Genomic DNA, 27,354 nt, shown 5'->3' with positions numbered 1-27,354 from the left:
CAACTTATACCCTGAAAGAGACTCTTCTCCCTACTTTTAAGTTCTCCACACCACTGACATGATCCTCACGATGATGAAATCATCCTCACCCAACCAGCCCCTCACCTTCTGTCTCGTTCCTCCACAACCTCCTTATAGATTGTAAGCTTGTGAGACCAAGGTCCTTTCCCCTTTCTGTACTAGTACTGTATGTCTTAACGTGTGTAACATAAGATAAAAATGTAACACGCCAGGGTGACAAATTCTCAATGCCAAAGTTAATGACGGCATCCCATTTTCTTCCTTTGATGTCTGCACCTTCAGCTGGTAATTGTCTTAGTGGCTCGGTTGACCTGATCTATCAAGAAAATCATCTTGCCCCTAAGTGAAACTTATTTGTCTAACCTGGTGGATCTGGACAAACCACAAGGCATATCCTTACAGGTAGCGGCCAGATATTCATTTCCTCAAGCCATGAGGATCTAAATTACTTTCTTTTTTTACAATTACAACATCAGCTTAGACAGAGATAAGAAGAAAAAGATCATACAAAGGGTAAAACTAAAAGCTCTGAGCACTCCAATTTCTCTCCAGATCTAATATAAACGCAAGCTCCAGCTGTATATAACTAGATGTGGTATTCTCTAGACACATCATTTATTTCATAAGCATCCAGGTGTCTTTTCTTAAACAGTGTAAAAAGCCACTATATAAAAGGAGATTTTTATTAGTACAAAACGTACTGTTTAGATTGAGACAGAGATTTCTAGATAGCGCAGACCCATTTACGGCTAGTAGAGTTTCATCAATCTATTGTTTCTGTTAGAAATCAGGACCTGACAAACTGTTTAATTAGGACAAAGTCATTTAATGTCTCACCGCCCAGGAAATGTCATAATAACTGAAGTGTACATTATGGAGCGAACTGAATATATGCGTATGCCCAAGAGTATTGGATTTACTTTGTGGGTTATAGCAGAATGAGCCCTGAAATCAATCACGAATATTTGAATATTAAAGAAACGTATTAAAATACTAAATAAAGACGTAGGTCTCAGAAAAAAATATATAATACCACCCTATGCATTGGTAGCCCCAGTTGCTGGAAATCATTATTTAGCCTACACAGCCACGTCCCTGAAAAAAAATAACCTATTGACAATGTAGCTCAGCAGCTAACCCTTTTGAACGCTAATACCAAATATACATATATATATATATATACATACATATAATGCACATGCAATTGGTTAGGAACAACTCTTTTCTCCGGTCTACAGTGAATAAACAATGAACCTTTAAGTCAACATAAGCTCCAATGCACTTATCGTGTTCCCAAATCATGTTTATAATGTTTCCATAGCAGACCACTAAACATTTTTGTTGTTTAAATACTATTTTAACCTATGCAGTGAACTGTTAATGTGGAAGACCACCCAGCCAGTTAAAATGTTTCCTTTGTTATGTTTTGAAAAGCACAATTAAGGAGTAGTTATGTAAAACCCCTGAGCTCTTTCTGTGTTGGCAAAGCTACTTGCATTTAGAAGCATCTACAATCGTGGTTTACCTACTTCAGGTATCACATTGTCTGTGCAAGGAGGACTAGTAAAGACAATAGAAAACACTAAAAAAGAAAAACAAAATACCATAGTGTCCATCTGAAGAATTTGTGTGACATACCAGGAGATTTTGTGACAGGTACGGGAAACCAAAATCTGAGGGTCCTTCAAAAGTTTTACTCTTTATTTATTTAGAAAAGTTCAGCGTATTGAACATCATGTAGAATGGGTATATACAACTTGGAAATATCTGATGACGCTACAAGGTTAGGCATACAGATACAAAAGAGGAAAAGGGTCTAACACAAGTGGATAAGGCTCATCCAAGTTTAACAATGTGCCATACTTATATTATGACATCATTTTAAGGGCTACTAATCCACACTTTAGCAGCACATCTGCATTTATAAGTACAGCCCAATGTATATACGACTTCATCCTTTCCCTGTCTTTATCTCATTCTGAGTTTAAATAAAGTAGCCATTATTCTTTTGTTCTTTAAGACTTTTCACATGCTCATTTATTCAATGTATTTACCGGTCAGAGGCATTTCACTGGCCATGTGATCAATCACACATTAAACAGGAGACAACTGAAGCCAGCAACACACATTTAACTGGGAAAAAAATAAAATAACCATTTATTCTTTCTTTCTTTTTTTAATAAATAAACTTAAATTGGCTGGCTGTAAAAATAAGAAAAAATAGTATACAAGTACTCAATACTCAAGTTTTTATTGATTATGTCCTGAATTCTCAATATGTTTTTAGAGGAAAAAAAACATATTTAAGATGCACACTCACAAAGTAGTGAAGAGATATTGCATTTGTGCGCATATCCATTCTGCTTTAAGTGTCTAAATTGGCCCAAATAAAATAGCCCATACATCCAGTGCATCTATGATCACGTGTAAGCGATGAAAAGGATGGCTGGAGTTTATTGCACTTCTGTTTCAGCTGTAAGGTAACCAACAATTTCCCTCTTACACAGTTATAATGGGAATGGGGATAATTGCTGGTTACTTGTTTTTTCCCCCCCAAATGAGGACTTTTGTAACATGAAACAAATTCCTTTCATTTTTGTCTATGGAACGGTAAATCTTTAAGCTTAGACTGCAGAGGAGACATTGGCTGTTAATCAGATTAAGGGGTTTTAAAAAGGGAGTGAATCTTTGCAGGGTGTATAATATCTGTAATTGTGTAAAGGCAACAGTATTTGTATGACCATGGGATCCGTCAGCTACAATGTTCCAAGCTATACAAATGAAGAAATATCACTTTAAACTAATACTTTGATTTAACACGAAAAAGGAAAAAAAAAACTTATTTTACACAGCCTTTCAGAGACAGACGATTCAGGGGTGCAGTACTACGTTTTTAGGTCTTTTACTTTGTTAGAGGTGATGAATTTCTATTTGTTGACATCAAAGTCACCCAACAGCCATTGGAAGCTCTTGGTGTAAGATCCCTATATAGTCTGTAAGTATTAATGCCCACCTCTCTCATAGATGAAGTGCTAAATATATTCTAGGGCCTGTATAAAGAAAAGGATATTCCATGGGTGCAGGTTTTCATTTTATTCACATTTTTGTCTGATGAGTAAGAAATAGATGAAGAAGCATTTTTGGTTCTCAACTCAGCTATGAAAACAGCTCAGAATCTTTGTGACATTCACACAAAAGGGCATGCCAACAATTCTCTGTATAATGTCAACAATTTAGCAGCCAGATCAAACAGCCATGCCAGTGCCTGACAGTATGAAAAGGCAGATATGCGAATCCTTGATCTATCTCCATGTTCCGGGCAGCAGCTGTGAGGTCTTTCGTTTTCGTGCAAACCGCTGGTATTGAGCGTCAGTCATAAAGAACTAATACTATGGTCAATGTCTTGCACTTCACTTGATAGACATTTGATGTCACTGTGACCTGATTAATTTGTTCTTTCAGCATAAAAACACATGTAAAAAATGTTAGGAATGTGACACATAGCAGATGACCCAGGTGTCTGTGCACAAAACCCGACTACTCTGTTTAAAATAACTCTTCTACAGGCCTGGAAAACAGTTATCTGCTGATAGAGTAAAACTCAAACATGATGCGTTTTACATCAACGAAGATATCATTATGTGCCAAGCGCTAGTTCCTAGTGTGGGAGACTCTCATGTTTGGTATGTTAGTCGATATCATTTGATATCAATACCCTATTTTTGTTTTCTTTTCACTCTTGACCAAAGATTCCCATGTGGAGATACCACCCAAAACAGAGCATAACTATGTTATTGCGGTATTCCAAACAGAATTAGGGGTTAGTTAGATATGGAACATTGGGAAAGAAAATCTGAGAAGTCTGATATACCTTATAGGACAATTTAAGATATATCTTCTGGCAAAACCCGATTCCACTGCTAACATTGTTCAGTTCCAGTGTTCAGCTCCAGTTCAGGGGTTTTTGATGGTAGTTTATTTAATCGCTCTTTAAGGTATGATTGATATCTATATTAATCTCTGAATAGGTCATTTTTCAGCAAAAAGGGCAAAAAGTATAGTAAGATTTCAGTGGTATGAGCCAGGGACAATGCTGACAAAGATCATACAGAGCCTGGAGAACTTTATTGCCTGTAAGCCTTCATTTTTAGTCTGTCTTTTTAGATAACCCTCCGTATCTTGGAATGAGCTTGTGAACCCCATAATTACACAAGACAATATCTGAATTATCCATAATGTCTGACAAATTGCTGTCAAGAAAAAGTAGTCTTTGCAATAGGATTAGGGGACAATGTTTAAAGACTTTATAGGAAAGGTGTTTTGTCTATTGAAATCTTCAAAAAAGACATAAGGCTCCTTGGGTTATCTATGTTTCCTCTAGCGTTGGGTACTTTCGTGTATTTTTTCTCCATAAAAAAACCTAAAAGCCACACCTTTACAAAAAATAAGAATGTGTGTACATTAAATGTATATCCACAGCTAAACCCATGCAGGATATTCATAGCACCATAAGTTCATAGAGAACATCTTACAAGCAAACATTTTGACAGTTTACTAAAAAACACGATTTCAACCTGTTAAAAAAAAGTTATTAGGGTTGCAAATGGATTAGTGAGCGGCACTGAACAGGCTTTAGTTACAGAGAAACCTGGCCAGCAAAGTCTTAACATGTGTTTAACAGCACACTAGCTGCAAGCAGAGTAACACAAGCCAAGGTCTTTCAGACCCCGTTAGGTCAGAAGACTGGCTCTGCTAACAGCTGTTTCCCTTCTCTTGCCCTGATGTAGATGTTTCTGGACTCATGTTTCTGCAGATGTTCTTCATAACAGAAAAAAAAGCCAAGCGATAAGAATTACATGTAAATGTTTCCATCCAATCTGGGAAAAGCTGAGACTTACCCGAGCGCCTTTCTCTGGAAAACATTTGCAGCCCCCGCTACAATCTCGTCCTGCACATGGCCCCTGATAGGACTTTTTCACTCCCTGCAAAAAGGAAAACATAAATATGAGATCATTTATGGCTCCCACAACCTTGCATAAACAGATTACTACCAGCATTAATAACTGTTTGCCTTCAATCTGACAGCGATGGTACAAACTGTAATCACTTCTGACAAGGGTTTTGTAAGTTACAACATTGGAATACAAGGCCAGGTGCCTCCAAGGCAGCCTACATGTCCATGTGGTGAGAGTGAAGCATATGTGGAATGTTTTCCTCTCTTCAATGTATATATAAACTGATGACCTTTTTGTATATTCCACCCACTAATCCATGGGTAGGCAACCTGTGGAACCCCAGCTGTTATTCAGCTGTAAAACTGATCATAGCCAACAGTTGCCTGAAGATGATGATCCAAAGATTGCCACTGCTGCTCTAATCTTAAAATATGTTTACAACACATCTCAAGAATTGTATCCTCAGCATGATTCTACTAAACTAGCACTTGATAAACAATGGACCCATTGTGAGCCTGCCATTATCAATCCTATGCACCTGATACAAGTGTCGCAATATACTTCAGAAGTTAAAGGTATTTTGGGGTAGACAGTTGCGTTTAGTCGTAGCTTCTTTTCATTTGTGTTTTTTATTATTATTAACATTTAAACAAAGTGTTAGCACAAGACAGAGCGTCAATGTTGATGCTGTCTTGGCTCTTCGTCTGCAGTGCAAATGAATTCAAGTATTATGTTACTGCCTTATAATAAACAACAGCATCATTTTATCTGTTGTTAGAAAGCCCTATAAAATGTCTGTGTAGTAAAAGCTTACTTGGCAATACAAAGTCAAGAACTGTTATCCTGAATATTCTTCCAACGAAGATCCAGGTTCAACTCAATTGGAACTGTCAACTGAGTTTATATGTTGGAAAGACTTGCTATTACCAGCTGTCTGAACAGCTGCTGAACTTGAGAACACCTTGCCTTCAACTTAAGTATGATTTTCACTTCAGCACATCAGAATAGCCAGGTCCCTATGGAATCACTAATCTATGCGTGTCTCAGATGTGTTATGAGTAAGGACAAAAGCTGTAACCATACTAAAAGAAGATGGAGTCAGACAAAGCTAATATCTTTTATTGGGCCAAAAAAAAAAAAAAAGATGAAGAATCAGGTGAGGCCTGGAGGTTTAAATGGCTACTACTGTATTATTATGTTTATTTAACAATTTGTAAAGAGTTAAAGATGCCACACCACATCATTTGCATAATGTGTTGACCGTACTTTGGTAACTAAATCTAGAATGATGCACATAATCCTGGAAATTTGATAAATATTTAATTTGATCAAAATTAGGTTTCATATATTTTCTCAATGCCAGATCATATGAACCAGTAGGTTCAAAAGAATGTTGCCGGGAAAAAAAGCTTGTTGATATTGGTATTGATCTTAAAATGTTGAAAGCTATTGAGGAATTAAAAAAAAATTAAGCATCTGCTTAACATGTTAGAACTCTGAGTTGTTTTGTTTGGACGGAATAGCGTCTTTTAATAAAATCTGTGGCATACTCTTGACAAATACCGTATTTGCTCGATTATAAGACGACCCTGATTATAAGACGACCCCCCAAATCTTAATATTAATTTAGGAAAAAAAGAAAAAGCCTGAATATAAGACGACCCTATAGGAAAAAAGTTTTACCAGTAAATGTTAATTCATTTAAACACTTTTTTTAATAAAAGCTATGCTTGAGAAAAATATTTTGGTTTTATTTCCTTCTATTTTCCAACCTGTCCCCCAGTTATGCACATCTGCCCCAGAAGTGCCTTATACCCCCTATATGCCACTGTGCCCCATGATATGCCTTTTAACCCTCTAAATGCCACAGTGCCCCATAATATGCCTTTTAACCCTATATGCCACTGTGCCCCATGATATGCCTTTTAACCCTATATGCCACTCTGGCACTTAGAGGGTTAAAAGGCATATTATGGGGAAGAGTGGCATATAGGGAGATTTAAGGCATTTCAGGAGGCAGAGTGGCATTAAAGGGGTTAAAAGGCATTTCACAGAGCACTCTGCCTCCAGAAATGCCTCAAACCCACATTTAACACTCCCCCTCCCTCCTCCAAACTTACCGGTGCTTCTGAGTTGGGGGGGGCGCATAACACAGGAGGGTCCAGGTCCCCTGCATCTGAGCCCCAGGTGCTTAGTCCGGGCAGCATGTAGAGCTCCACGCGAATCGCGTAGAGCTCTAAGCACCGGGGACTCAGAAGCACCGGTACGTTGGGAGGGGGCATAACACAGGAGGATGCAGGTCCCCTGCATCCTCCTGTGTTATGCCCCCCCCTCCAATTTACCGGTGCTTCTGAGTCCCCGGTGCTTAGTCCGGGCAGCGTTTAGAGCTCTACGCGATTGTATCGTGTAGAGCGTAGAGCTCTACACGATACAATCGCGTAGAGCTCTACACGCAGCCCGGACTAAGCACCGGGGACTCAGATGCACCGGTAAGTTGGGTCGGGGGTTAACACAGGAGGATCCAGGTCCCCTGCATCTGGGTCCCCAGTGCTTAGTCCGGGAAGCGTGTAGAGCTCTACGCGATTGTATCGCGTAGAGCTCTACACGCAGCCCGGACTAAGCACCGGGGACTCAGAAGCACCGGTAAGTTGGGGGGGGGGGGGGGATTAACACAGGAGGATCCAGGTCCTCTGCATCGCTGCGGGGGATCTGGATCTTAGTCTCATAATCAGACCTATTTGAGGTCTGATTATAAGACGACCCTGATTATAAGACGAGGGGTATTTTTCAGAGCATTTGCTCTGGAAAAAACCTCGTCTTATAATCGAGCAAATACGGTACAACAGAATACTTTATGAATGAATACATGTTGATACCAGAACCAAATATACGACAGTACTTGTTTAGTCAAACATTTTTATTTTGGTTCCACTAATAAACACTTATAAATATAACAATCTCTTAGCACAATGTGCTTAGTACTGTCTCAAGCACAATGAGTCTTCTCTCTCTTGAGCTCACAGTGTTCTACTAATGGATACGAATATTTATAAGAGCAGTGATGCTTTGGATGTGGTTTTAGAAAATAGTTTAACACAAACGTCATTTAGTACACACTCATTCATCCCCGATCATATGGCGTCAGAATGAGACTCCTATATGTGCACTATACTGTGCATTTTATGATCCACAAAAAATCTACTTGTATAACCCTTGACTCTTGACGACGAGTAGAGGTATGTATGGCCATTGCATTATTGCTCACACTACACTTTGTAAATGTTCGTGACCAGACCTCCCCCAAAAAGGGATAACGTAATTATAAAAAGTATATTACAGGTTTATGTGAAATGCATGATGCATTTTTTTGTTTTGTTTTTAGTTAAATGAGAGATTTGGTATACATTCCATACTGGCTAAGAGCCATACCATAGCCCACTCTCAGTAAGCATAAGCTGAGCCATAACTTGGGCTCTTAGCACCTGGCTCTGGCTGCGGAAAGAAGCAAATGTGGTGCAGGGGTACTGCTGTCTGGTTGCTCAAGAACTCTTTCTACCTCGCAGTCCTTGAAGCAGCTGACCCTCCTGCCCCATGGAAATTACATATGGACAGCCTCTCTCTACCAAGAAGCAAGAATGCCTAGAACAAGTGGAATTTTAATCAGGCCGCATAATTTAAAGATCATTCATGTCTTTAGGTGAAAAAGAATATGCTGTAAACTTTACCTTGTGATAATAGCATTTGATACTTTTGAAAAGCAAAACAGTTCTAGAAAATATTGTAACGGATCACATTAAAAAAGCTAGTAGCAGAAAATAAAAGTAGGTACAATTTTCATATTTTGTTTGTATAATTTTAAACGCTAGATGCATGAATTTGACTGGTTTACTAATAAAATGTGTTCAGCGTTTATAAGGTTTCACTACAGGTGCTCAGACTCTAATGGGGTGAGGTGAGACTCGAGGATTGCTTCTCTCTTGTCCTGTCTTGTTGGGTTGTTGCCTTAAGGCATCAAAGAATACTAACCAGAATCAAGATGATGTATTGCATACATTCTTTTATTTTTTCCTTAAGGTGATAAAATTTAAGTTTTGTTACAAAACAAATCTATACATTTTTCAGTGGACAAATGTCTAAATAACAATTGACCAGAAATGGGTTATAAATCTTATGTGCACCTTAGAAGTGAGAAGAGAGACATGGTAGAAACATTAAAATATATAAATGAGTTAAACATAGTCTAAGGGTACTTAGTCATTACATACGTATCTATTAAATATTATTAATAACTCAGATATTGTTATTTGATTCAGACTTTACTGGTGCTGGAATACAGCCTTAATTTGTATTGATACTTGGGAAGGTTGCCAGGGCCCTCTCCTGGGGGTTTGTCTGCCATCAGGGGCAGGACTAGCTACACGTGGAGGTAGGACTAGCCCCAGTTAACCTTAAAAAGGAGTAGGGATGGGAGGAGAGTAGACAGGAAGGAGCAGAGATCAGGCGGTAATGGGTGGAAGCTGGGCAGGGAGAAGCATGCCGCTCCGATGTCTTGAGACTAAAGCTATTGCCCCAGAGAGAAAGCACTTAAGCCATAGACTCTGGGTTAAACCAGTCAAGTTTCCAATACTGCCCCCAAAAAAGAGCACAAAGTTCACAGTCCATGCCAGAGTAATAGGACAGCAGTTTTAATATACATATTGTACTGCAGGATAGAACACGTACAAGATGGCGGATATAGAGTGTCAGAAGAGCTTTCAATCAAACTAAGTGCATGATACAAAATATAGAATGTCACTGATATCCTGCTATAACCAGGATTTATTTTAAAATATAGTATCTAATGGCAGAAAAATAATTTGGTCCACTCTTCTATCTGCTGCAAAGCCTCAACCCTATATTTTCCTTGACCTTGGCCACAAAAGGTAAGCCCAGCTACATTTTGCATACTCATTCTAAGAACAGGCAAGTTACGGCCAAGTACAAGTTTCTTGTTGAAATGTTTTATTCCAAACTTCCATTGCTTACATGCTGTCAAACAAAACAGAACATGACGAAAAGCTGCGAAACTGCAAATATTCACTTTTGAATATTTATGTTGGGGTCAACTATTTGTTCCTGAACCTAAGCATTTGCAGCAGAAATCCATTAATTAATGTATTGGTATGGTATGCTATAAATTATCCCTCCATCTTCCTGTTCAAACATGCTAGTTTTGTACTTGACAAATATATGTATAAACTTCTGTACTCCTTTAGATCACAACTCTCTATGAAAGTGATTAAACTTTGGTATCTTTAGATGACGAAAGGTCATAGTAGGGCTGAAACATTGCCGATCTTTCAGCCACGGTCACTTGAATTAATAAATGAGTTACTATGCTCAATGTAAAAAAAAATCAAACCATAAAATGTTCAAGCAGTTCTCTCTCCCTTTATATTCTGTATAAATATGTATACATATGTCAATACCAAAAAATAACATTCTTACACTTGTTTTCAGTATGTAAATCCCCCACCACTATTTTCATTAATACAAATGTTGAATGGAGATAGACTACCTTGATTTCTAACCTACCCCATTTTAATTTTATATTAAGACCTTTAAATTGCTTTGAGTAAGGCACGTTCGAAAAATATGTTAAAAAACGTTTTTGGTGTATCTTATAATTAATATGTTCTCGTTTTTATATGGGTTGTTGGAGATCTGTAACAAGGTAAACCATAAAAAACATGTAAATGAAAGAAGTAAATATTTAGATTTTAGCACGAAACAAGGTCAAGACAAGAATACATTCTTCTATAAACACTGACGTCATCCCTGATGTGGAGTCCTAGCAATGAGCAAGCAGATCTGAGATGTGAAGCCAAATGATCATCTTCATAGAGCTATGTAATGTTTTTGCATTGATTGCTAGACAAGTGTGCAATATATTTCTGACCATGAAAACATCTATTTAGATCTATTTCTAGACTATGTATTCACCTCTAGCTTGAATTTGAAAGGCGGTCTATTTACAAAACTACCGACCCAGTCAGAAGATGCCTTCCACTAATATTTACCTTACTCCAAGTCTCTTTAGCTGATCAAGCCAGTGTTGGCTCTGTTGAGTTGGTTGCTCAACGGAACTTAAAAAGTAAATTATAGTGAAATCACTTTAGGATTTGACACATTTAAATATGATCATTGGAGGCCCTTAACAAATGCTTATATGTTTGCTCCAACTCTGAATTCTAGGCACTGAATTGTGGAGTTACCACAAAGTACACATAATGGAGTTATCACTGCTTAAATACAGGTGACTCAGTCCTCAAGACTTATCTTTGAAAGTATATCCTACTTTGCTAGTGAGACAGGTTTGGGATCCCCTGCAGTATAAGACTCTGCCAGCTCTAAGCTACTGGGACTGACTTGTGAATGAAGACATGCTAAGGGAGAGGAAAGAACCTGACACCATTTGGCACAGAGACAAATGTCATAGGAGGAAGTAGCTAAAGTCAGACTATCACAGTCTGTTTATATGTGACCGGCATCAACTGCTGGTCACATTATTATAGTTAAACAGTTTATGAATTCACTGCACATTTGGACAGATATTTATATAAGTAGATCTACCATTTTCCCAAATCATACAAAAGGCCAATCTACCAATGGAGTGCATAAATTAAAAGATATATATATATATATATATATATATATATATATTTATATGTACAGTATGTGTGTGTAATATGTAATAGAAGCCCAACTTATGTGCATAACTTGGGAGCTACATGAAAGCAGCGACATTCATTTTCCTGTTATTATCGCTGTCCATTAAGGCATCCCTACTTTTTGTGAGTTTAATAATAATAATTCTAACAATGTATTCATTCAGAAGTAAATGCATTTAGTTATGCTACAAACAGTACTGACATAAAAGCTATTCTGTGGTGATAAATAATAGGTTCAAAAGTAAATATTTTAATATATTGTACAGTAGAAATAAATAAGTATAGCAGACATCAAATTTAAGGTTATGGTTTACAAACAGGGTGGCTTATATTCAGACCAATACGGTAAATCTAGAACAAGCAGCTGAAAGGGTAACTAAACTGGCCCTGTCTGTAGTGCCTACAGAGCGGTGGTGCCGCTGAGCTATTTATGAACACGCATACGTTTAAAGCCAGTGTTCGGATATATTATATTTCAGTTTTGAAATGGTCAAGTCTATACCAAGGGAAGAACAATACGTTAATATGTTAAAACTAACTCCATACTGTTGGCTATTAAAGGTCTGGTCCTAGAAAAACATCAGTGTTTTGGATATACGGTAATAAGAAAATTAATTGAGATAAAATAAATTGTTGGTTTATTTATATTAGGAAACTACCACATTTGAGATAAACCAGCCCTAGAAACCAGAGGCATATTTACAGTATCTCATATTTTTGTAAATATTTTATTATATCTTTTCATGTGACAACACTGAAGGAATGACTCTCTGCTACAATGTAAAGTAGTGAGTGTGCGGTCTGTATAACAGTGTAAATCTGCTGTCCCCTCAAAATAACTCAACACACAGCAATTAATGTCTAAACCTTGGCAACAAAAGTGAGTACACCCCTAAGTGGAAATGTCCAAATTGGGCCCAAAGTGTCGATATTTTGTGTGGCCACCATCATTTTTCAGCACTGCCTTAACCCTCTTGGGCATGGAGTTCACAAGAGCTTCACAGGTTGCCAGTGGAGTCCTCTTCCACTCCGCCATTAGAGACCTTGCACTCCCCCACCTTCCGTTTGAGGATGCCCCACAGATGCTCAATAAGGTTTAGGTCTGGAGACATGCTTGGCTAGTCCATCACCTTTACCCTCAGCTTCTTTAGCAAAGCAGTGGTCATCTTGGAGGTGTGTTTGGGGTCGTTATCATGTAGGGAATACTGCTCTGTGGCCCAGTCTCCGAAGGGAGGGGATCATGGTCTGCTTCAGTATGTCACAGTACATGTTGGCATTCATGGTTCCCTCTATGAACTGTAGCTCCCCAGTGCCGGCAGCACTCATGTAGGCCCAGAACATGACACTCCCACCACCAAGCTTGACTGTTGTCAAGACACACTTGTCTTTGTACTCCTCATTTGTGGCAGACTTGCCACCCAATTGCAGCTTCTTCTGGCTCATAAATCATTTATTGCTTTACACAGAATATGGTACCAGGATATTACATTAAATCCCAGTCTCCTGTAGGCATAAAGGTCACAGGAGAATGGATCATAGAGACCTGATGAGTTAGAAGAGAGTAAAGAGTAGAGGTATGGTGCAGCCCTTGGCATGGTCTAATTCATCTTTAAATATATTGCTGCTGAAAACTATTCATTTTGTCACAGCTGAGTACAGAAAACAGGAAATATATTGTCTCTGAATTCAAGCGTGGACCATGCAGACTTTTTCTCAAATTTGGAAGGACACATGGAGCCTAAGTAGTGGTTTCTTATAGTAACAGTGATATGAACTTTAGATGACATGATTCACCCACTGCTCTGAGGTTTTCCCCCAACGTTCCACCAACTTCCCCCCATGTTCCAAAATGTAAACAACAATCTATTTTCAATAACTGTATACATTATAGCTATAATTAAAGACTAGGAGCCATAATAAATTATGATTAAGAGTTACTTATATCCACTATAAACATGCCTTTGGAATGTAAATAAAGATCATGTGTGTGCATCTGTGGTTGTAGTGAAACAAAATGCCATATTCAGGTGTAGAGTTGTACATTTACCATGAAGACAACTTTGGAAATGTTTCTTAAATGTATGCAATAAAACAAAGTTGATAATACATTGTGATTACTCCAGTGGGTGGCTGATGATTAAATTACATTTTATTGCTAGAGCACCATCAAAGTCAATAGCAGTACTACAATGGGGAGAATGAAAATTAACAATAAATTTAACAGTATAGAAAAATATAATAACATTAACACAAATTACAAGTACTAGTACAAAAGGGAGAAGAGGACCTTTCCCTTAAAAGCCTAAAATCTACAATATGCTTTTAAAAACCTTTAAATTACCATATCAATGTTGGTCAATGCACTAGGAAAAATTATATTTGCTTTCAATAGCAAAGGCTGTGAGGAAGGAATCCAAAGTGTAGGTATCTATGCTTGCAGACCAGACAGGAATGAAGGTGGCTCTGGAGCAGGTACTGGTGTCTGGTCAGGGAGGAGAATGGTGGTGGCCCCACCATGCTTCACTTCCATATGAAGGGATAAAATATTATAGCTCACCAAGAAGTGTAATAAACATATAAACTCGTTATATCTACAGTACCTTGGACCTTGTAATAAGAAGAGAGGAATCTTGTGATGAGGCCGATAGACAATGTGTACTGACAGATATAAAACATGAGACCCTAAAGGCTATAGGGTACTGTCCAAGACACAGCATGAATGTTTTTTTCCTCTATAGAGTTAAGTTCTGCTTCACAATTCCTCTTGGCACAACTCCAAAGGTGACTATGGTGGAAAAAAGGTAGCCCGTTCTGTGCCAACAGACACAAAGTCACACCGAACATGAAAGATAAAGTTACAGGTACCGACATGTGACTGCAGTTTTCACTCTTCCACAATCTTGTGCTCTGTATTCTACCCTTTCAGCCTATACATGCTTTTATATTTGTCATCACCCTGCCACAAATAATCTTGACAGCTACTAGCTGAACAAACAATCCCATGTCAGTGTAAGCTTCATTCTTCAGGATTTTTGTGAAAACATGGATTTCCCGATGGTATGATACCTGTATGTATATAGTACTAGGTTTTGTGTCGATCTGACATTTTGAAAAAGCAACCTAGCATTAAAAGAATGTGATACAAAGCAGAACAAACATTTTCAAGCCAAACCTATCATGAATCAAACAACATTCATTTATTACTAAGCAATTTAGTTCTCATGCCCGAGGTGTGAGACCAACCATCGGTTACGAGTTATTACACACAAAGAAATTAGATTATCTGAGGAACTGGATCCAGTCATGATGACTTTTTGGAGGTATTTATTTTATCAAGTTTTACTGACAATTTGAGCACATATGTGGTGATGGATATATGCTTAGAACATTTAGTTATATGCTTATATCATCTATTTATGCGTTATTAAGTAGCCAATTAATTATTATGTAGAGTTTTTTTATTTGATTTATTCTAAGCACCAGTTCATGTGCGAAGCTGTCGGTACCATTTAACTTTTATCATTGATTACTGTTTAATTGATGTCAATGTATAATTGTATAAAAATTCAAACAAATAAAACAAGAAAAATAATCTCCACCAACTTTGACAAGCCTCACCCTACACTGTACTATTTTCCTTTTAATTCCACAGTGACCTGGGTGACTTGGAGACTAGAAATTGCTCAGGTGTTACATTAACACCAGAGGCACCACGACTCATGAACTATGATTCCGACTTCATCCAACTAAATGCAGTTTTTAGGATTGCAAAGGTTGCTTCCATGTTCTCTGTAGAAGAGACTGATAATCACAGAAACGGAGGAAACAAAAGTACCCTCTGTTCCTATAATGATATCCATAGTAAATGACCCATCAGTACTCAGGAGTAGGAGTTTATTTTCTACACAATACATACTTACATTTTTAATGTGGAGCTGAAGTAAGAAGAGGTCTGATTAATTTGTGGCTCCAAGCCAATTAACAACATATGTATTGCCTATACGATTGTTATTTTAATTGTGCCCGTTATTTCTTAATGATCAAATAACCATACAAATACTTGCTAGATGGAACATGAAAGAGGTCCACGCACTTAAAAAGTCACCATAAAAGTCAACATAATGTTTGTGCATGAGTTCTAGGTCCAAGCACATTCTACACCACAAACACGGGCAATTTAAAATCAGCTCACACTGGCCCTTAGCAATGATTACTAGAAAAGTACTTAATTCTCAAAGTTTTATCTTTACTTTGTATTTTCACGTTAATTTTTATGATCTACGCTAATTTAAAACCGCATTTTTAGAGACATAAATAAAAAAGACTGACATCTCTGAAAGTAATCCATGGGAACATAAGATGAAAATAATACAGTACAGGAACAAATGTGGAAATCCATCTGTGTAAATGATAACATCTGATACAAGTGTTTCCAATTACAAAACCCAAAATGACAACCTAAAAACAAAAGGGAATTTTAAGAATAAAAGTAGAAGTTGTAGTCTGGGACTTTTCCAGTGTTTGCTTTTTTGGAGAACACAAGGATGAGCATTATATCTGAGTGAAAATCAGAGCTGCCTCCAGGAACATCATCTGTTCACCCTGGGGGTGCATCCGACCTCTAGTGAGAACAATCTCCACATGTTGGTCAAATTTCCATAAACTCAGTGTTGTTTGTAACTCGCTTTTTACACATGTTTTAATTGCTCTGAAAACTCCTAGGGCATATACTGGAACTGCTGGAACTGGCACTAAGATACAATTAACATAAGTAACGTATTGGCTTGGATATAGGCCGCACACTTAAAGTTTGATGCTATTTTAAAGAAAAAATACAAATTAGTGGAATGGTAAAGAAGTATTTTATCTAATGAACAGGTATACATGTATTTTAACATTTTTGGTATCTATTATACAGTTTGTCAGCATATGTTATATACAGACATAAACCCAATAGCCATTTTAAGGCCCTCCTTAATTCTTAATGCATCTTACTTATAGATATGCCCCTCTGCCCCTAGATATGCAATTCTGTGCCCCAGATATGCTTTATAACCCCTGATATTCCACTCTGCCCCCCAGATATGCCACTCTGCCCCTGATATGCTTTATGCCCCCAGATATGCCACTATGACCCCCCAAATATGCTTTATGCCCCCTAGAAATGCCCACCTGCCCCCCAGATATGCTTTATGCCCCCCCTAGAAGTGCCATGCTGCCCCCTGATATCCCACTCTGCTTCCTAGAAGTGCCACCCCTGACTTACCAATGCACCCCCAGAGTCCCTGGTGTCTAGCAGGGTTGGCGGGTGGACATCTGCACGATGCGTGCAGACAGCCCGACGCTTCCACCGGGGCTTCTATGATGGAGCACCGGAAGGTTATGTCACTCCAGTGATCCACCATAGGACCCCCGGCGGAAGTGCCGCAAGCGGAGGTTGTCTAAGCACATCGCACAGACATCCACGGCTACCGGAGAGGAGGATCCAGGTCCCCTGCATTGCTACGGGGGATCTGGATCCTAACCCTGCTGCTTACCCGCAGCAGGGATAAATAAAAATGGAAAGAAAAAAACACACACGGTGCCCGGAACTGAATGTCCCAGGCGTCGGGCGACACAAACTGCTTATCCCTGTGCTAAACGCCGAATATTTGGGCCAATGCAGTTATATTAAAAGTACAAAATAATTTTAAAATACAAATATATCGATTTAACATAGAACACAAACAGGTAAGAAAACAAGTAAAATATATAATCAACCATGATTACAGGTGCATTCTGTACTGAAGTATATTGACAAAGAACTAGAGGAAGATTTAATAGTGTCCAGGAGGTTATTCCACAGTTGTGGTGCTCTGTAGGACTACAAGGATCGGGCCACCTCTTTTTGCACTGTGGAATAATAAACAAAGTGCTGGTACTGGATTTGAGGGCATAAGAGGATGGAGCAGCCAGGGAGAGCATTCTATTTTGAAGAACTTTACATATTAATGCTTGCTGGTTTCAATAGAGGTTGCCAAGGAGAAGAAAAATGAAGCATAAGTCTACATTTTTCATTCTGTAATCTCAATAACAAGGCAATAAATGAACCAATTTACATTTAATAAAATGCTTTGGAGACCATGCAAAATGTGACTATTTACTGATAGTACTGGACTGAAGATAAGACTTTTCTTCTGAGCATTTTGTTGAAATTATGTTGAACCAAATGCTACTGATGCAAAACGCAACTAAGAATTTCTATTGGAAACTAAAGTATATGAAATAGGAGAGATCAAACCATGTTAATTGGCTTTAAAAATGCATAGTTCTAATCCATGTACAAACATTTTACTTTCTTCTAAACATTCAAGGTACTAGAATACTACCTAACTATGTATACAGGGGCACACACAAATACACTATATTGCACTCATTGAGCCTGCCAAAATTGTCTTGTACCCTTCAAAGGATTCCAGGGACCTAGTGAGGCATGACCTTCTCTTCCTGAATTGTGAAGGCTATGCAATCTTCAATCAATCTCTCTTTATGTAGAGCACTCCTTAAGTTCTCACACTGTCCCCACAACCAATGACTAACTACTGTAACTAATCTGCCACATCCCACTGGGTCCTTTAAGGCTTTTGTTGGCTTTCTGAAGCACCTTTGTGCTTTTTAAACACATTCACGCCTACAAAAGCTGTCTGGTTGTGTTAGAGGACTAAGGGGGAGAATAATGACATGTGCAAAATAAGATATAAACACGAAGACACCTTGCATCTTGTATTGACCATTCTTTGTGCTCCACAACTCAAAGGATCTAAGATAGTCTCAAAATCTGCTTTCCTTGACCTAGGAATGGTCACTTCCACTGAAGATTAGAGTTACATGTATCGATTTGAATGTAACTACCATTTACATCACTGTGACTCTATATATAATATATATTTATATAATATAACAAGAATATGTCAAAAATATATGTCTTATTTTGGCAACTTAGCACCAGTTGGATTCAAACTGCAAGAATGGTTAAGCTGATCCCATTGAATGAATGCCAAATCAAAGATATATTACTCTAGTAGAATAATATGCAGTGCCCCTGAATATTGGTAGATTAAATCTTAGCCTTTTAGTTCAAGGTCATATAGGAGAAACAGGATGAGAATACGGTGGGTGGGCAAGAATTTATTATTTAATGCACTGCCTCCTGAAAAATGAACCAGATTTCCACTGGGAGCAAAAGAAGGATTGTTCCCACATACTCTTTCATTCATTCTGTAATATAATGCACTGCAGGGTACTTCTGATGGAGTCAGTAGGTATTTCAATACACATTTCAAGCGGTAATGGTATTTAATCATGAGGCACTGAATTAGTTGACTACAATCAGGTTGGAAAACACTGTGATATATGAATCATCTAAAAAATATAACGACTGAAAAAAGAAGAATTAAAAAAGTATCTCTGCCCAACGTGCTTTTCACTGGTATGGCAGTCTGCTTCCTCGGGGGCCAATGTTCCACGCTTTAGATAATCGTCATTTAAAAAGTGTGCTTTGGCAATCATGCGGAGTCAGTACCCATTGTTGGCTTATAGCATTCCTTGTCGGTTTTGACTTGTTTACTTAACTTTTTTTAATTGGATTTACTAAGTCATCATTTCCAGTGGGACTATTGTTTTTGATTGTTACTTTCCATGCAGAAACACACATTTTTATTTATTACTTATGATGGAACAATCTTCATAGAATCAATTAAGTACTGGTATAAAGTATGACTACTGTTTGATTTATGTTGCTCACTTCAATTTCATTTAGTTTCTCCTGTATGGAACAGCTCTGATCAGAAACTTAATAATTAAAAGTTATGCTTTAATTAACAATTTATTACTCAAGTCATATTCTGAAAATTAAAAAAGTATGTAAAATAAAAGTAATAATGTATCTCAATGTGAGATATCCCATAGATTCCATTATTAAGCTTTATAGAGGGTCTTCAAGGATAAGAATAGTTATCATATGTTAACTGTCTTCAAAAACCCTAACGTATTGCCAATGATTGGCTGCTTAAGCTGCCAATCAGTGGCAGTACAATACTTCCAATGAAATCAATGTGAGTATTCCTGTAACTAACCGACTTGCTTAAGATGCCAATCAGTGGCAAGAAAATGTTCTGATTTAATTCAATGGGAAGACTTTACAAACGTGTATTGGGGTCTCAATGCACTCCTGCATGCGGCATTCACTAGAACCAGCCCCGGCGCTTACTGGAGGTAATGCATTTACCCTCAACGTATTTGCAAAATGGACCACACGAAAACCTAAAGGGGTGACACACTTCATATGATGGTTGGAGTGCCCCTTTAAGTCACCCTCCTTTTGTGGAAGCCCATTGCTTCTAGCACCCTCGTTAAGTTGGGAGTAACAAGATAGGAGAGAACCTCAGGAGAGGAAATTGATATGCCATGTCTCTATCACAACTTTTATTTGCCATAAAGCAATCTCTAAATCAATAATTTCTTATTGGAGGTTGACAAACAAAAAGCACACATCATATGGGGCTTCTATAACGAAGTTTTATAACGAAGTTAATATTTGTGGAAGTGAGCGTGCTCCTTTTAAGCTGATCTGTGTTCTGCGCGGCTGCTTGAGTGCTGTTTTAAACAACTGGTATGACTTTTTATTTTTGGATGTTGGAATTTAGGACGGCCCCAGTACATATTTAGAAAACTTTTCCTGCAGCATTGCAAGAACTGTTAAAAAAATAATTTGTGTCTATTACGTTACTTTGTAATGCTTTCGCCTGAGGCAAAGGAAATAAAATAGATTATCTGACTCATTCCTTCATTTCTTGATATATTTTATGGAATATTTCTCGTTCTATATTATGTGTATATATAATTTTACGGATTAGCTCACTGGTGACACCCACACAATGATAAAATTAAACAAATCCGTCAGCATCATCACGGCGTCTAGCCTATATTAAGATCTGGGATCATTGTCTGATATTCGTGCTAACAATGACTAGCTCCTTGGAGTTTAGGTGGGGCTAATAAAAACAATAATTATAATAAAAAGACCTTGTATGTCTCAAACATCTACTTTCATTTTCTCTACTATGTATTCCCTTAATAATAAAAAAATACATTTTAAGTTGAAAAGAAATAGTGTCATGGTCCCTAATTTTGCTTACCATGCAGAAAGTATATATATATATATGTGAGATCTACATCATTTGGATTCTTTGGATTGTGGTATAATCGTACAGCTACAGATATTTTCTCAAGGATATAGAAGGACAAAAATGGAAATCAAACTCTAATATCAACAGCTTCTGAGGAGGAGGGTACAACGTTAATGGAGCAGTTAGTACAACCTCTGGCTAACATCTTATTCCAGGACAGAGCCAAATGATAAAGTGAAGTGCAAAAAGAGGGTGGAGGAGGCTGAATGAGAAGTGAAAGACTTCCAGGCATCCAAAAACCTAATAACATACTATAACCCATGGAGGTGAAGAAGATTAAGTGGTCAAAAGCATTTCTGTGTAACTTCTGGCATTCCAGCTGCCAAGAATCACCACTCCCGACAGCCGCATGGTCGAAAACTAGTTTTAGAAGGCTCTCCAGCCGTGTATAAACCCCTAAAACTATGTATAACAGTATCATCTCTGGGTGCGACGATTCACCTGGTATAATAAAAAGATCTCCTGCTGTTCCAGTAAGGGCCATCATTTTCATCTGATGAACCGGCTCTACAGCATTTGAGTCAGTGTGTCTGTTATGCTGTATAGAAAATATACTATACAAACACACTAACATATATTTACACTTACACACAACCTACCTTCTTTGGCTCAGAAGGGGGTAGGCCGGTAGCAGCTCTTCTGCTACCTCAAGGTCCTCACACGCTATGACATTTTGTTCTGGCGTTCAGACTCAGCGTGCAGGGCCTGAGGAAGCCCACCCTAGCAGTAAGTCTGGGGGAGCTGGTGTTAGGGGCTCACGGTATGTCCCTCGGCCAGGCCCCCCCGGACCTGGTACAACAGTATTGGTTGTTTCTCCCTGATGGCAGCCCTGTTTATAGGTTTAATGCAGTTTAACACAGTTTTACACTGTCTGCTAACTTTAGGCTGGCCAATCTGTGATCCATTCGGATTGGAATCTCCATACTACTGGAATTTGATACATTATACCTTACTGTTTTTATAAACATCTTCAAGGTGTTCTGGCCAATGTTGGAAGGTAAGCGTGAAACTCCCTGACCCGGAGCATTATGTGAGTGAATAAAGGAAGGAGGAGACTAAGTTATTCTTAAAACTCTTGTTTTTAATCACTTTAAAAATGTTAATTTAAAGGAACTCAATAACCCACTGCAGTATAGTGCATAACAGAGGGGAGCTGATACTGCTAAGTATTGTTGTCATTACTGTTGACTTAGCAACCTGAGAGGCCCAAGAAGCCATAATAAATTTGCTTAAAATGTTTTTAAAGAGTTGAAAGTTGTTAAAGAACATACTTTGTACTCCAGCCATTCACAGTCTGGTGGTTTTTAACCAGCATGGCACGATTGTTCATGATCTTTTTAGAACAAACTCTTATTACTATCCCCATAATCATTCCAGTGAAATGAACATAAGTGGGTTTGCTTCTTGTTCTTTTCCCTAATTGAGGGAAGTTAAAAGAACAAAAGACATAACAAAATTAGAAGCACATTTAGTGTAAAAAAAAAAGGGCCCAAGAATTCCACTGTCATGTTTACCAATAAAGAGCATTATGTTTTCAACATGACATTTTGTGTCAAATGTGTATAGTTAGGAAACTTTTTTAATGAACTCATTCCTTCGTTTAGCAATAGAGGCAATTACAAATGTTAGTCTAGAATGCTGTATAGATATGTGTGTGTTGTAGAATGTGATGGTATCACGTCACAATGATTGGACATTGCATCTCAACCTTCTCTCTTGGGTGTGGACGTTTAAATTCTCATTCTAATATATAATTAGGTTTAATCTTATAGTGGAAGCATGGCCAGCGAAGCTACATGTATCTGTTTAGATATTAATGATGAGAGGTGTGGTAATTGACAATGAAACGACACATCATTGATCACAGTTAATTTGACCATTACTTCATAAGAGAAAAGCTTCTCCTATTACAGCAATGGCCGACATGGCTTTACCTGCCCCACGGGCCAGAAGCAGCCAGCCAGCCCCTGATTCCACTTATACGTGATTTCACACATAGTTACTATTTTAGTTGTAAAAAAATAATGGAAAGTTCATGCAAGGGAATGCAATGACAAAGGAGAGGAGTGGCTGTGAAAGTTACTTCAAAATGTAACGTCCTAATTATTCCCTGTAGGCTATGGGGTCAATCATCTTTCAAAAGAAAATGGCCAAATTTATTTCAAGAAATTGAAAACTCCCCTTTAAGGCTCAATAATGCCTAAGGCTGAATGTTTGGAATTTTCACGATCAATGACTACACTTTCTTCTCTAAAGCTATAGTTATGTGTCACATAGCCATACCATGTTGCTACCTAGTTAACTTGAATATTACTAATTATGCCTCTCGGCAACAAAATTTACTTGGATACCCTAAAATTTTATTATAAACCATAAATATTTTCCTGTTGAGGTCCAATGCAAAAATGATAGAAATATATTATTGGTGCTAATAGTAAAAATCAATAATGTCATTATTATGCCAACACGTTTTGCGTAACATATTTTTTTCTAAAAGATTTAGACGTTTAAGTGATATTCTTAATAGCAGCTCCGCTTACCTAAGGCATAGTACCATTTTTACGAGTGTGCACCTAGCTGCCTACTATCTATTGGTTGCTCACTATATATCTTTTTAAATTTCATACATATATGGAATGTTCAAATATATTACTACAAAACCCTTAAAAGCAATGCTCAATATTTTTTATAAGTTTTTTATCCATACTTCAAAATTAAACAGAAGTAGAAATTTCTTGTTTAATATAAGTATGCATATTCAAACTGAGTATATTCTCTAGTCCACTTCTAAGTCACTAGGTTAATGGATCACAAATGAATGGGGATATTCCATGCAGATGGAGTTGGGTCATTAAGTTTCAGGTGGTACAATAAAAACAGATGTCTCTCTACATGCATTTTTTTTAGTTTCCCAGGTGTGCCGTCTCAACAATTTTTGTCTGGGGCATATGCCACCATAAACTTCAGGTTGTCTAAATTAAGCAAAGCACCTGAATTTGAAGTGTCTAGCCTTTGAAATTGTGGAAATTACATTAATTATTGGCATTCACTCGAAATTGTACTTGACACGAACATAAGCTAGGAGAGAGTGCTACTGTGTAACCTTCCATGCCAAAATGAAGGAAAGTTCAGGCATTTCAGAAAGGTGATTTACATCTGTTAAAACCGGCTTGCACCTTTTCTAAAATCAGGTGCTGTTATTTATGACCTGTCGATCCCAAATGACATCCATTACAGTACCGGGTCAGACGCGGTTATCGGTAATGACATCCTCACAATGCATTTAAAAGATGTGAGGTTTGTTTAAAGGCAAAGCAACATGTGGAATTTCTTGCAGAATAAAAAAAAATGGGAATGGACAGCTTTTTTATAAATTCTTTTGAAATATTTAACTATAAGTACAAAAGTTGAGAAGAAGGCTACTTTTAAAAAGAATAAAAATTACAAACTTAAATAACTTTTAGTGTGAATCATGGCTTTAAAACACAAGGAGCCCAAAGGTCATGTTTCCTAGATATTTAAATCTGGCTCCTAACTTTTTGTAACATTTTATTTGCGGTGGTGTACGTAGTTTAATGAATTTTGAATGAAGATGTTTGTGCTCAATCTGGAATACCTAAAGATTGTGGTCTGTTTGCCTGCCTCAAGGCCTGTGGTCGTGAACCCCTCTAGTAAAAGGACTGCAAACATAGTGGGTCTGATATAAGAATTTATAGCAAAGACCATGAAACCATTTTCAATCCTGCATGCTAGTATTAAGACTTTCCATCTTTGACAACCAAGAAAGACTTACCCAGGGTAATTCCATGCATGCTTACACTAACACACACACTTACACATACTCATACCAACACATGCTAACATACACTTAGACACTCATGCTAACACACACACATACATATTCATGCTAACACACAAACACTTACCCAAACACACATACACACTCACTCTAACATTCATTCATACATACTCCCTCCCCATTTACCTCCTTTACCTTGCCTGGAGCCTTCTTTCTCAAGCAGCTTGCCTCTGCAAAAATTTTAGATTGGCCTGAGGGGCAATTGCCCCCCATGCTACCGGGATCAGCTTGCCTGTGTACACATGTTCTGTACTGTGTATGTGTGTTTTTTTTAGGCTACCTGAGGACCTGTGCAATGTAGTCTCTGAAATAAAAAAGCCTCCACAATTTTGTTTCTCAGAATTAATGTTCTGCCTATTAAATATACTAGAAAATATAGAATCCACCTAATATTAGTATCTGATTATTCAGAACATCATTGTCACAGCCATATAATAAATTAATAATAATATTGCCCATCTGATTACCACAGACATGAATGTGAGAATGTAGCCACCCCCTGGTAGGAGACATTTGATGATTTGAAGACATCTGACAAACAAAATCAACAAGGGAGCTATTCCTTACAGACACTGACTATTTGGTTGAAAGGCATTCATTAAAAATAGTAATCTCTGTTTTGACAGCTGGTAAAAGTAAGAAGTTGAGCCTTTGTAATACACAGATTAGATAAAATCACTGTGATGCTAAGGAATCTTTGCCCAACACAAGTATGTGGAACATTCCACCAAACTAATATAGAGAATCCTATCTGTTTTTACTGATACATAAATCTGGTTGACACATGAATCGGTAGTGTTCAGTGATACTAAATCCTAGTTTCACTTTATCTTTAAATCAATAATTAGTTTTAGAATTTTGCTCACAGTTTTTAAAGAAATCATCTTGGCACTGCACGGCTTTACAATTGTATTATAGCACCCCAGGCAAAAAGGTGGTTTCTATCTGTGTCACTGAGAAAACAATGTTTATTTGGTATGTTGTGACACCTTTTAAAAGGAAAACATAACTATGATAAATTGATTCATTGGTTAACATCACTAACTTTGCATGGCCTGAAGGGGAGATTTAAAGGGCAAGCCATGCACTTTTGTTTTTAACGGGTCAATAATGCAAGTTACCTTGGCTGTCCCTGCCTTGGTTCAGATCTAGTCATTATTTCCTCAATAAATGCATCTCTGCTAGTTACCTTTCCAACACCTACTGTTATCATGGGTTTACATGAGATTGTAGGCCAGTCAGTGATTAGGGGGCAGTCCACCCCAGGTGCCACTCATCGCGGGGTGCCACACTGGCACACAGAGGTCCCAAGTCTCCCAGAAATTCCCTCTCTCTCAATGTTCTTATTTTGCTTCTTTTTGTTCTTCTGTCCTTTTTCTTCATCCCCTTCCCCCCGTCTTCTTTCTTCACCCGCTTCTCCATGAACCAGGGCTTTTGGCTCTTCCCTTTCCATAAGTACTCCGAGAGGCCAGAATAATGCAGACAGATTCAAGAAGAAAGAGAGGTGCAAAAATGCTTCTCTTATCCCATAAATCTATCTTCATTATTGTGGCATCTCTGGGTACTTCCTCCAATTGGGGGAAACAGAGTGACCGACAGCTCCATGCTTTTGCAGAACTGCTCTGGGGGCCTAGTTCACAGAAATGTGGACAAAGAAAGAGATACGGGGAGAAGCAAAAAAAGACAGAAGAAGGGGCAACAAAAAAAGGGGAGCTGCGGGAAAGGAGACAGAAGGACACGTAAGCAGCCGGGGGAGAAGACAGTGAGAAACAGAGAGAGAGAGTGTGAGAGAGTGATTGAGAGTGTAAGATAGTTAATAAGTGAGTGAGAGTGTGAGAGAATATGCCTAAGAGTGAGTGAGAGTGTGAATATTTTTACATTTTAAAGTGTGTGGGGGTCAAACATAGGATCTGCCCTAAGGCCAGTGCACATCCATGAATGGTTACAGTGTTTGGGCTGGCAGGCACTTTGACTGCCCTCATATATGCTCCCAGTACATCTGCCTTTACGATAGGCTCAAAAATGTATTTAACCATACTATTTCCATACATCAGATATCAGCAAAGGGGACAGCATTAGGATAGTTAATAGGCTTTTCATTAGATCCTATTCAAAGAGTTGTAAGGGTTTGCAAACTTTAGCTAGTTAGTTAAGTGTAAAGAAAACTATAAATTTTCATATGTATTATTGTTGTGTAAATATTAATTTTTTTAAAAGAACTATACTATGCATTTGTCATGCAAATACTGAGAAAAGAAAGTTAGGAGAGCTGCGCTCATGATGTACACATGAGGCGTAAAACACAATATACTTTTTTTAAATATGGTATCAAAAACTATACTTTTTTCAGTTTGACATATGTATAAAATAAAAATCATTACATAGGTTAATGCAGATTTTTGCCATTTAAGAAAACAATAACTATTACAGCCCATATACATAGCGAAGCTCACCATTCATGCAACATTCCCTTAACTCACGCCTGATTACATGGGTGGTAGGCTTTGGTATAGCCATGTATGAATCTTTCTTCTTTATGCTGTCTTGTAAAGCTCAATATTTATTGCAAGTTTGGACAACAG

At 37.8% G+C, this 27,354-nt stretch overlaps 1 protein-coding gene across 1 annotated transcript in view; it reads right to left on the bottom strand.

Annotated features, from left to right (window-relative positions):
• Positions 1–27,354, bottom strand: part of LOC149298120 (uncharacterized) — a 93,810-nt gene that overhangs the window by 48,265 nt on the left and 18,191 nt on the right. The window contains exon 3 of the mRNA XM_089487623.1: positions 4,920–5,003. Coding sequence (XP_089343749.1) covers positions 4,920–5,003 — 84 coding nt within the window. The remainder of the gene's footprint in view (positions 1–4,919; positions 5,004–27,354) is intronic.

The sequence above is a fragment of the Sceloporus occidentalis genome, unplaced genomic scaffold (assembly GCF_023333645.1).
Source record: "Sceloporus occidentalis isolate IW3139 unplaced genomic scaffold, rSceOcc1.0.p SCAF_34, whole genome shotgun sequence".
NCBI classification, from domain to species: domain Eukaryota; kingdom Metazoa; phylum Chordata; class Lepidosauria; order Squamata; family Phrynosomatidae; genus Sceloporus; species Sceloporus occidentalis.
Note: the sequence above shows the minus strand (reverse complement) of the source record. Positions and strands in the feature narration are given on the sequence as shown.